The sequence below is a fragment of the Cyprinus carpio genome, chromosome A14, assembly GCF_018340385.1.
Source record: "Cyprinus carpio isolate SPL01 chromosome A14, ASM1834038v1, whole genome shotgun sequence".
NCBI classification, from domain to species: Eukaryota; Metazoa; Chordata; class Actinopteri; order Cypriniformes; family Cyprinidae; genus Cyprinus; species Cyprinus carpio.
In genome coordinates, this window is record NC_056585.1 from 24,161,176 (window position 1) to 24,174,646 (window position 13,471).

General features: G+C 37.3%; 1 protein-coding gene across 1 annotated transcript in view; it reads right to left on the minus strand.

Moving 5' to 3' along the window:
- Nucleotides 1–6,871: 6,871 nt before the first annotated feature.
- mid2 (midline 2) overlaps nt 6,872–13,471 on the minus strand; it is an 87,736-nt gene continuing 81,136 nt past the window's right edge. The window contains 3 exon segments of the mRNA XM_042770329.1: nt 6,872–7,386; nt 7,389–7,422; nt 8,748–8,955. Coding sequence (XP_042626263.1) covers nt 7,006–7,386; nt 7,389–7,422; nt 8,748–8,955 — 623 coding nt within the window. The 3' untranslated portion in view covers nt 6,872–7,005.

Here is a 13,471-nt window from a genome sequence, read left to right on the forward strand (position 1 = left end):
AGATAGATAGATAGATAGATAGATAGATAGATAGATAGATAGATAGATAGTTGGATGGACAGACAGATTTGACCAATTTCGATTCTACTTTATTGTATTAGATCCATGCAATAATAATTAATTACATTCATTATAAAAAATATTAATGCCAGATCATAATGCAAAACCAGTTTAACCATTTCAAACTAGAATATTAATGTTGCCATAAAGGATAATAATGGTGTTGCTGTATCATTCTGCTGTTTTATGTTTCATCATATTGAAATTAATAAATGATGACAGACATTTCATTCTTAGGTGAATTGTTCCTTTAAGCCCATTTTGTGCATATCTGATTGAATTCTTTCCTTAAATTTCTCTCATATTGAGCAGCAGCTGGTAATATGGAGGGTGGTGGAGCTGATGAAGGTGCTACAGTTATCAGTGGAGCAGATGGGACTAAAGTGGGCTGTTTTGGGGATGTTATGAAGGTGTCAGAGAGTCATCAGGTAGATGCAGCTGCCGCAGGTGCTCATGAGACATCAGCCAGAGCCTGATGGGTTTTTACTGCTCATTACATCCAGCCTGTAAAGCCCACTACAACTCTGAATAATACTACCAACATAACACCTTTATGTAATGAACAATGCTCCTGGATTTCAATAGGACTTAGTGAATGAAGAGATTTTAGAGGGTGGAAGGTCAGGTGAGCTGGATTGTGGAACATGCTATCGCTACTGGAGTGCTTTTCTTTATCTGTAGCACTTAAATGTCATTTCAGGGCCACCGAGAGACCTTTCGACCCTGTTTGTGTAATTAGAATGCTTCAGTCTGATATTCATTTATCATGACAAAGTGCCAGTGTGACATATATAAGAGCGATGCTAAAACACACTTTCAGGCAGATCTAATTAATTTGCTGTTCTACATCACATTAAGAGACAAGGTGACAAATGATATAACAAGTCGTGCTGGATCCTCTAATTACTTGTGTAATTAAGATGGTAATTAGAGGGTGTTTAACTGCAGACTAGGTGATGAAGCTGAGTGGGAATTAACGTTATATTTAGCTATTGGGCAATCTGGTACATATAGGACTCATTGTAGAGCTTGATTGACAAGACTTGCTGAGATTTTGATGTACGAGCAACCTCAGAGTTACAACGCTCATGAAATTCTTATCCGGTTCAAAGTGCTCACTGCAGTTTCCATCAGTTCATGTCTGCTTCTACATGTCGATATACAGAGTCTGAGCCTGTCAGAACATACGCTTAGGGGTGTGAAGCAGGGTTTTCAAACTTTTTGATTCAAAAGACCCAAATATGATGTTCTCTTTACAAGGGATACCCTATAGGAAGATTTAAGAGAAATAGTAAGAAATTGACTTTTATATTTGTTTATACTGTACTAGCCAAAACCATTATTTAAATATAAAATTTTTATAATATCTGGAAAATTATTTAAATATCTAGAAGTTATCAGAATTTTTACTATAATGATGTGCTTGGACAAATGTATAATAAACACTTCAATATTACAAAACAAACAAACAAAGTTAAATGAATTGAAATAAATTTGACTTTAAGAAAAAAATCTGCAGGAAAAACATGTTAAGAGAGATTAATTTTTCTTTCATTTTTTTTTTCTTAAAAGCTATATAAAATCAAAATCTGTAAATGTATTTTAAATTATATTTAATTTATTTTATAAGCTAATGTCAAGTTAACCGTAACATGTTAATTAGCCAAAAATAATTTCCAAACACTAAAATGTTTTTCTCAAATTTTCTGTGGACCTCCACCTCCCCAAAATATAGTTTTTATATTGCTGTAAAAAATGCACTGGCGTTCCATTCTTACAGCAGTTTAAAAACTCTACATTAGGAAAAAAATGGTAATTTGACATTTATGACATCCAGAGGAAATTAATACTTTTACTCAATTACATTTCGAAGGCAGAAGTTTCTTTTAATTTCACATAGACCTCAAAAGTACAGAGCATTTTCACAAATCATCATGACAAATCTTTCTTTATCGTACTAATCAATCAAATTAGCCTCCAAGCTGAACTTTTATAATCAATAGCATCTATTCCAGAGTAAATTGCATTTGGACACAATGGTCATTTGTCCTTTTGAAGAGACAACTCATTAGTCAACACAAAAAAGCAATGCATTTTATTCATAACCATTTCTGAATATCATTTCATCAGCACTTTTTACACCTCTGCATACTTTATACTGCAAGGATTAGCCAGGCTTTGCATCTCTCAGAAAACATAATTTTACTTGCAGACTAAACAGGACATCTCTGAGTATTCAAGAAAAAGGAATAAAGCCTACACAAAAAAATAATGCCTCACTGAACACAGTGCAAGATTAACCTGAGATCTATTCCTCGATCAATGTGAAGCTAAGCCTGCGCTGCTTACAGCCAGCTTAACAAATCACACGTTCAACACAACAATCTGGCACATGCCACAAGCTTTCATTCCCACATTTGAATCTTTTCTGCTGACATACTAACGCACTCACTGTCAAAGATACTGAATATTTCAATCTGGAGACTTTGCAAGCCGTAGTGGCAAAGCAATTTAAAGTCTTGTGTTGTGGTGAAGAGCAGGAAGTGGGGTGAGCTCTTCAAGTTGGGCCTGATTTCCATGCTCACACATGGAGTCTGTGATAAGAGTCATTACCGCAGAGAGCTGTAATCACTGCCTCCGCTGTGCAGGTCTGAACCGAGAGCAGCGATGAGATACTGAAGCACTATCGCATGAACTCTGTTTTCAGTTACAGACAGAAGCAGAAGCTTTAGTTTAAAGGTAAATTCCACTTCTCTGAAACCTTTGGAGTAACATTCATAATCACGATACTAGAACAAGCCATTTCAAATTACTCTGTTCTGATTATAAAATCACACATAAAAACACACCCCCATATTTTTCTCCTCTAAAAGCCACAACATACTACAACATAATAGCTCCAAAAAAAAGTATTTGTGTACACTGAAGTCACACTTACTGCATAGATTACATTGCATTAGATTACAATGTATCAAAAAGCACAAACAAATGATGCTAGAAGTAATTTGAAATTTTAAGCTTGGTATCTAGCATTGTTTTAAGAGTTGCCCTCCAGGACCCTGACTTACATGATGTATTTCCTGTATTTCAGTGGTTTTCAATCCTTGGTGCTGGGGTACCAATGCTCTGCACATCTGCACAAGCAGTGGCTTTTGGAGCACATGACTTCCTTAACATGGGTAATGATGGGGTACACTTAGCCTCAAATACTGCTCCTAAGCAGCAGACATAGTAGCCTATAGGTTTGTGTGTTAAAAGAGTTTTTACAATAAAACTTTTTCCAGACATAAGATAGTCTTACACTATTTCCTGTTGCATGCACGCACTCACGAGTCTACAAGACTGAAAAAAATGTGGGTATTGGGACAGATCCTCATCCTCAATCTTGAAAGTGCACTAAGCATTTGTGGTCTCACTATTGCCTTCTGTGGTTAAAACATAATAAATCTGATGTTTTGAGGAATTTCCATGGTTACTAGTCAACACCACATCAAGTGGGTCTGACAATAGAACGAAAGTCCAGTCAGTAAAAAGGCATATATTCAAAAAATATATTTTCTGAGCAAGTAACCAGAACCTTTTCTCTCCATTTACTGACAAGACTTAAACATGCAATGATGAATGGCATAAATTTGCAAATTCCCGCCATATCTGTCCCGTATTGGGCTCTTTCAAAATATATATCATTATAGCAGGTTTATCCAGAGTAAGACAAGAACCGTTTATTTAACAACTGTTTTATTTTTCTCAGGATGGGATTTTTTTTTATCTGTTTATATATATATATATATATATATATATATATATATACACACACACACACACACAAACACATGCACACACACACACAAACATACAATTTAGAAACTTGAAATATGGAATACCTATGAAATACCTATTGCAATGGCATTTAATAAACAACCTTACAATATGACTGCATATGATTAATGCTTATAACTGCAAAAGCTTGTTACGGTGACCTTTGTGTCATGCATCCTGAGTGTGGAACCTCCCTTGTGCCAGATATAGCAGCTGAGGAACATAAGCAATGCCCTATTACATGACTGTGGTCACTGAGTGCCCTGCCAGTGCAGCAGGGCTCCTCCTATGCACTTTTGCTCATAACCTTATGGGCATATTCATTTGGCACTACTAACCTCCTCCTACAACACAATGTTCTGGAAAACAGGACAATGATACAACAAAACACACATTTGGGATCAGACTTTTATTTGGACTCACATAAATAACAATAGTTCATTTATATATACTTTTTTTTGTATATTATACAATTTTTATATAATATATATTTCCTCCTATGATTTACATTCTTTTTTGCTAAGTTATATCTATTGAAACAGGAGCATTATGTTGATGAACACACAGCTGCTTGAGCACATAATAAAGACGGTAATATCAAAGAAGAGAAATTGGTTCTTTCATTTTTTTTTTGTTCAGATAAGTAAAAACAATCGCTTGAAAACAGAAATTAATGTAATTAGTTCATCAGTCTTAAATGCAAAGAAAAACACAACTAACTGGAAACCTGATATGCCATAATATCTTTCCTGGACATTTCTCATAAAAAATGTTTATATAAAACAGCAGAGAATATCACAGGAAATACTTCAAGCTGGGCCGATCGTCATGCAGTGACCCAGTGAATCGCACTTGAACAAATAGATCAAACTAGATCAGAGATTGACTCATGAGTTCTGCTTTCAAGCTCCTCACGTTTACCTTTCAGCCTCAGAAAAGCCTGCAAATGAGTTTTCACATGAAAAGCAACCTGAAATAAGCAAATCTCAAACAATTCCTCAAGATTCGCCTATATCACTAATGATGGTGGAAATGGACACAACTGAAGACTTTCTGCAGTACATGTCATCTTGCTCTTTTTAGCATGCAGGGTTGCACTCAAGACTGTCTCAAGAATGTGAGACCCAGACACATGACAGCTGCATTGACAGCAAGAACAGAACTGAATGAACTGAGACGGAGGGACAGTGCAGTAGTGGACGTTCATACAGGAAACACACTGACGATGATTTGACGTTGCTGTGTCACACGTCACCCATACTTGGACTTTCAGCAGTGTAGAACTCACTAAATAAGTTCCATCAATCCGAAAAATGTCTCATTATGGCATTCAGATATAAAACTAATTCCATAAACCATCTAAAAATGATCAAGTGGAAATAGTTCTGAGACTCAAAAACTTCATGCAACTGGCCAGAAATCATTATAAATGCTAACAAATTAAGTTCATTATTGCTCTACTACTGAATGTATCATTCATTCTAACTGAATGCATTCTGACTGAACGTATCATTCAGTCACAGATTAAACTTTAAAACAACTCATGAGTTCACGTTCATGGAGAAAAAAAAAAAAGAGTCTGTCATTGAGGGGCTCTTCCATGTGACTTGACACTAGCTTCAAGTATACAGACCGATGCTGAGATAAAGGATGCAGGAAAAACTGTCAGAAGTGAGGTAAACGCAACCTGATCTCATGAGAAAACTATTTTACGAACTGGTGATTGAGCTAAGAGTAAAGGTCCTAACCTAACCGCCAATGGGGAGTAAGCAAAACGCATAAAAACATACACAAGAGATTGTACAAATTCATACGAATTAGCCACCAATTCGCCAAAACGTAAAATAGCTACGAATTGCCACAACAGTGCATTGGATAAACGTCATTTCATGTCCTTATCCAATGCAAATAACAATGCTATCAGTGCATCCCCTCTATACATTTGTAGGGATGTTAAGCTCTCAAGATGTAACAGGAGGATCCACATACTTGCTGTGCTTGCAAAGAGGATGTAATGGTAAAATGCTCTGTGCTTTCATTCAGAAAGATATAAAAAGAACCAAAGCAATCACGTACATTCAGCAGAGCGAAGAGGAAACCCCACCGACACAAAGCAAAACCTGCAGCAGGACAGCGGCGTCAGTAGTACGAATACTTCCCAATCAGAATATTTACACTGAACCCAATGGATACAAACCACACTTTTGGAGAAGTATCTCAAGTTCAGCATGCTATTGCAAAGATCTCTTGCTACACACTTGAATTTTTTGCCTGAACTACAAAAAGCGAAAGACCTTATCCCAATAAAGCCAATAATAAAAAAAAACCACAACGTAAAAATTATTAACATCATATAAACATCATAACATCAATCAAAAAAATAAAACTACACACATTTGAATGTTAAACGGATGAATCAACATGTCTTTCTGCCAATCTTTCAAATATTTTTGAATGGATGGATCTGATAAATATAGTCTTGAAATTCAGTACTTGACGGCGTTTGAATGCGACGATGTCAATGGACGAACACCTCCACAGATGGGATTTTGCGACACATCGTATATCAATTATTAAAGATACATGTTAAAAACACCTGGGGAACTTGTGCCTCATGCTGTTCACAAAAACAAAACCAGAAACTGAGATAGTGAGAACAAATCACAGAGGAAATACATATCATGCCATCATCTTCAGACATATTTTAAACCAAAGAATCATCTTTTCTCCCTGAATATGAAAAGTGTGTTATAGACCCATCAGATAATAAATGTAACCCTTATTAGAAACACCAAATTGTCATCCTAACATAATCCACTATATTCGGTCCAAAAGGAAGTCCAACCCTGTCCAAGACTTTTTTTTACACACAGGGGCGACAAATTCAACTCTAAAAAGTGCTTTTAGGAATACATTAAAACTGACAAAAAAGCAAACCAATGTTAAACCAATAAATAAACAACAATAACCATCATTAAAAACTAAAAAACCAAAACTCACTCGCTTAACGCTCATTAATGTGACCAGAACTATCAGGAACAACTAAAGATCCAACTTCACCCCAGTTATGAAAACCAGGAAAATAAGAAGGGTGAGGGAACTTTCTGGAATAACTCCTATGATGCCTCAGTGGCAGCTTTTCACTCCGGACACATAAGGCGAATCCTGTTGGCGGCAGATGCCCTCTTGCTGCTCGCTGCAGTCCACGAAGTCAGGCACGGGCAGCCCTGACATGATCATCAATGACTTGTTCCAGATCATGAAGGTGGGAGCCACTGGAAGCAGGAAGGAAACGTCATAAGTGTATATGTGCTGGGAGTTCATGGCGTCGTAGAAGGACAGGGCGTTGTTGTCGTAGTCCAGCAGCACCCCGACCCTGCGCAGCTGTAGCGACGCCTCCACGATACACCCCCACTATCTACTCCTCACCAATAAGCCGCACCAGCAACTTGACAAAACACAATAAGAAAACCCAATACCACTACATTCTTCCTCTCCATCCGACTTTATAATCCACACCAGTAAGCCACTCCAAGAGCGTACCTGAAAGGGAAACCCATTTGAAATGTTGCCATTGGAAAGCAGGATTTTAACAACTTGTTAGTTCATTATAGAAGACATTTTAGTTTAGTAATATCATTTATATTTAGCATCTAGAACCTGGGTTCCCAAATCTTGATATTTATTAAATGTTTATGCACCATGTGAAAATTCAACTGAACTGGAATGTCTTAAAGTCATTATTACAAAATAACAGAAAAAATGGTTTGATTTATAATAAAATAATAATAATATATTACAAGTAAGTACAATGTAAAAATTCCTCAAACAACGTACTCTTTGAACAGTTTAACTGTCAGAAATCAGAACTTGTCAAAAGTAACATTACATTATGTACATTTAGATGCACATTTTCCAATTCTTGTAATGTCTGTTAAATTTTTTTTAATGCACACTTTGTCGATAAGTGTAATAACACCAAGGTATGTTAATGTGTCTTTTTCAAAAACAATCCAAATATAATCAAGCTGCAAAAAAGCACCTAATATTGTGCAGTTAGGAAGACTTGCAGCCTTAAAATTTTAAGTTTAGTCAACCTGAAATGTTAAATTGTACTAACAAACAACATTAATATACTAAATAAAGCAACAACCAACTACTTTAATAAGAAAAAACACACAAAAAAAAAGATACATAATATAAAAATTACTGAGAAAACTTCTTGAGAAAAAATAAGAACTAGTAACAACATTGTGTATATATGATCTATGGAGATATATATATCATAAGTTATAATAGTATAATTAAAAAAAATATTGCCAATAATATTAATTCAGTACAGTAGATAATTGCCAACTAATATTAATTCAATATAATATATAATATAGACAACAGTACAACTTATGTTTTACAAGTAATAATATATTAACATAAGTAATAGTAGGGAATGTTGGTGTTATATAATATATAATATATATATATAACTATATACAACTTATATATATACAAGTAATATATATATATAACATATACACATACGATACACACACACACACACACACACACACTGTGTTTTTGCTTTTTTTCCAAATACCTAGTAAAAAATAAAATAATAAAAATGTTATGAATTATAAGGCATATCTGATAAATGGAATAGAGTTAATGTACATTCACACCAAGATGAAAGCTAAAACTAAAAAATTTCGTTTATTTTACATGAACAAATTTCAAGCAACATAAGGGTTGGCAGGTAATGACATCATTTTCTGTTTTAAGCAAATTATCTATGGGGAGTGTGATTCTCAAATGCCTATTATACACTCTTGACAACTGCCTTTTAACAAGCCTGAAAATCTGAAATCTCTTACCATGTGGAGGCGCCCAGTAAAACCTCCCAATAATGGCAGCCACTGTCAATGAAGACGTTGCCAGCGGCACCGTAGGACCCGGTTCCGCTAAAGCGCTCCGGAGTGTGACTCTTCTTCAGGGAGCTTTCATCCTTCTCCATGGTCAGACAGTCATTGGAGAGGCGCAGCTTCTTATGGGCCGTTTTGGGGTCCAGTTTGAAAGGCTGACCTGAGGAGCAGAGAGGACAGAGATGGGTGTGATACAACAGAAACAAGTAATAAGAGCCAGTGGGGAATGAGTTTGGTGACCTGACAAGAAACTCTCACTGGTCTACTGGAATTCGTGCAATTTGTTAAATGTCAGATTGAGCTCTTCTGGTTAATTAGGAGATGAGCAGTCGTGATAAAAGGCACAGTGTGTGTGTGAGAGAGTTAAAGACAGAGTTACATTTCGCCGCCTTGAAATTATAAGGGTCTATCTGCATTCTTTTATATTTCTTTGAAAAGCAGAGGTGACCTCGCAGACCCGACATTTAACTATGGCATGTCTAAATCTTCCTATCCCTGGCGTAATGACTGACAATGCAGGAAAACAATCAGCTGCGCTCCATCCCTGCACACAAACCAATCATCTCAACCCAGAGTGAGGTTTACTGCACCCAGAATTGAAAGGTTCTGGCAATGTGCTGCTGGAAGCCAATTACATTAACACGCTCTTGTCTTTGAACTGCTTATCGCTGCGAGCGCAGCCATTCTCAACACTCGTGTGGTCATGCAATTTTACAGCATGTGTTTGAGGGCATGGGAAAAGCGATGCAGATCCATACACACACACTCACACACACACACACACACACACACACACACACACACACACACACACACACACACACACACAACACACACACACACACCAGGCTACAAGCGAGAATCCCATGAAATGCTTATTGCCCGCTGGTATAAATCAGATGAACCGTTTAAGACAAAAAGGAGTAAAATGGCAGTGCAGGTGTCAGAATAAAGGTCTTTATTGTGCCATTTTTATTTAAAAACAGGAAATTAAAAAGCATACTTTTATAAACCTAACTACAAGAAATAATGTTGAATATTATGATTGTTTTCTGCAGAATATTTATTTATGTTAATGAAAGCATGTAGTATGTAGTCAGAAATATAAAAACATAGCAATTCACATAATAAGGTACCTCAAAGTTAAAAATTAAAAGACCAGAGAAATATATAGATCTGTTGTGGAGAAATACATACTTTACATATTGGAGCTGAGAAAGCAAAAATGAGCAGTGTTGAGTGAGAGAACAACTAGATTTATTACAGCTGCTGTAGACCTGTCACATATATTCAAAGGTTTATTTGTAAAGCACTAAAATGTGCATTTCACAGTGACAAGAACATAATGTGTAGTGCCAGCTGTGATCATGACATAAAAAAAAGAACTGCAGTGTCTTTCAGAACAGCAAATAAGATGATTTTCAGTTCAGAAGGGAATTTAGTGAAATACAAAATATTAGGCAACTTATATGTTCAATAGGTAAATGAGACAACTCATGTACATGGTTTATATACTTTGATCTGGTTTTATCTTGTGGTTTCCCTATCTCTGGTTTTCAAATTGGTGATCCAAGTTTCTCAGACCATAGACCTGTTGTTTTTTAGTGTTGATCTATCATGTCATATCACTGCACCTGTTAGACCTGTAAAATGGTCTTAGGTTTATCCTCTCCGGCCTCTGCTGAAGCCTTTTCTGCTGCTTTTTGTTAAGCTTGTCAGATGTTTCCTATTGAACATCTAGCAAACACAGTAGACATTGATAAACTACTAAATGTATTTAAGTCTCTGTGTACCAATGTGCTTGATACTGTTGCTCCTCTGAGACTTAAACATCCCGAAAAATAAATTTGAGCCATGGATGATCAATAACACTCACTATCTAAGACGAGCTTGCAGAGGAGCAGAGTGCAGATGGAAAAAGTATAATCTACTACAGGTGTCTTATGAAATACTACAGGAGTCTTTAATATCATACCAGAAAGCTGCAAAGTCTTGCTATTTCTCTGAGATAATTGCTAAAAATTCTAATAATCCTAGGACCTTGTTTAATATTTTAAATTCTGTTTTTAACCCCGTAGGAAACAATTATCTCACTGAATCTTCCTCTCTGTGTGAAAATTTCTGAGTTTTCTTTGTTGACAAAATGATTAGAAAGTGATTAGACAGTCTATATTACCCTCATCTGTTGATCCAGCTGATCCTGTTATGGCCACCAGGTTTTTAAACTCTTTTGAACCAATTACCATCTCTTGTTTAAAGGGGTCATATGATGCTGCTAAAAATAACATTATTTTGTGTATTTGGTGTAATGAAATGTGTTAATGCAGTTTAAGGTTAAAAAAAACCACATTATTTTCCAATACCTTAAATGTTTCTCATCTATGCCCTGCCTTCTGAAACGCGTCGATTTTCACAAGGCTCATCTCTCTGAAAAGTGAGGTATGCTGTGATTGGCTAGCTATCCAGCACATTGTTATTGGCCGAATGCCTCAAGCGTGAGACGGAAATGTCCTTAACATATTGTGAAGCCTTGTCCGGCCGGAGCGATGAGACAAAAACATAAAACCCATTATAAACACCACTTATTTATCAAATTTTAGACCGATTTCTAATTGACCTTTTATAGCTAAGATTCCTGACAAAACAGTGCTACTGCAGTTATAGAGATTTCCTTGATGCAAATATTATCCTGATAAATTTCAGTCTAGTTTTTAAGATGAACCACAGTACCGTGAATCTGCACTCTTAACGAGTTTGAATGCCATGTCTTCTATCTGTTGACTCCAGAGACTCAGTCATTTTAATGCATCTGTGGAATGAGTGCAGCATTTGATACTGTTGATCATACCATTCTATTGTCACATCTTGAACATTATGTGGGCATCTGTGGAAATGCCCTCAGTTGGTTTAAATCTTTTCCCTGTGGTGTTCCTCAAGGATCCATTTTGTCCCCAATTCTGTTTTCATTATGTATGTTACCTCAAGGTTCGATTCTTAGAAGGCAAGGAGTGTCTTTTCATTTGTATGCGGATGACACTCAAAAGTTATCTGCCTTTTAAGCACACTGACAAGAAGAACTTGCTTCTTGCGTGTTCTAAATGACCACAAGATCCCGGATGTCATCAAATTTCTACACCTTAATGCGAGGTAAAAATTGAAGCAATTGTGTTTGGGCCCTCTGTGGGGCAAGGAAAAGCATGGTTAACGTTGGAAATATGCACTCTTATATCAAACCAACTGTCAAAAGTCTGGGAATTACTCTGGACTCTTCTTTTAAGTTTGATCAACACATTAACACAGAAGTTAAATCAAGCTTTTTTTTCATCTGAAAATTCTGTCTAGAGTAAAGCCTTTTCTGTCCCCCAAAGATCTTGAAAGAGTCACACTTGCTTTTGTTTTATCTCGATTGGACTATTGTAATTCTTTATATGTTGGAATTTCCCAGTCCTCTATTACAAGGTTTCAAATGGTTAAAAACACTGCAGCCAGATTTCTTACGTGAGTCCGCAAACATCAACATATTACTCTCACGGTAGGAAATCCATTGTTTCCTCAGTGTCCATGTTTTGTGTTTGTTTTTGTACTCACGTAGTCTCCATGTGCTCGTTTGGTTGATTGTTGTCACCTGTGTGTTGATTGTCTCGCCTCCAAGATTGATCTTCACTCTCCACTCAGCTAATATAACTACTCACTCATCTCTCTGTTCTAGTTGTCAGATCCTCATTCATGTCTCCACTCTCTAGTTGGATTACCGTCTTCCGTGTTCGTGGTGCTGTGATTGTGTTCTGTGTTGTCGTCTTCGTGTCAGTGTTCCGGTCTTTCCTGGTTTCATCCATGACCGTCTTCACCTTCACCTTTGACTAGTCACCATCCAGCTCTTCTCACGCCACCGTAGACCTTCGTTTCCATTGCCTACATCTGGACTCTGATTCCAATAATACTTCGTTCCTGGTTGTCAGCAACTTCTTCAATTGTGGAGTACGCACACAATTCGATAACAGTGGTCATCTACGGGCATGTCTCACAATTAAGTGTAGTTTAGGGTACCAACCACCTAATTTTAGTCAGTACGGAATCCGAGGTTTCGGTCCCCCTCCGCACACGCACTAGTCCAGAGGTTGTCAACCACCTGGACCAGAGCTCGCAGAGCTCTGCTCCAGGCTAGGTCGCGCACCAAGGGCCTAGGGGCCGATCGCCACCGGTCGAGAAGGACCCCACGTTACGTCGTCGGTCAAAGATTGTGCCTTTCTACCCAGAATATTCCTATGCGTTCCGTTTGAATAAGCTGGCTCCCAAATGTTATTGGGCCGGTTTTCTGTTACCAAAATCATTAATCCGGTAACAGTGCGTCTTAGCCTTCCTCACGGTCGTACAGGAGGGTGCATCCCGGTTCCCATGTGTCCAAAAATTAAACAACCGGTGATTTTTTTCCCGTCTAACCTGCCTGCCCCGGTTCCCCCCCCGCATCGTATCGTTAATGGGAAACCACATATTTGGTCTTAATCGTTTCTGGACTCTAGACGGGGGGGACGCGGATTTAAGTACTGGGTGGATGAGGAAGGTTACGGTCCGGAGGAGAGGAGAAGGTGGGGTTTCTGTCGGGACAACATACTGGATCACGGAATTATTGTGATGATTACAATCTCACAGGTTAACAAGCAGGCTGGGAAGCGTCA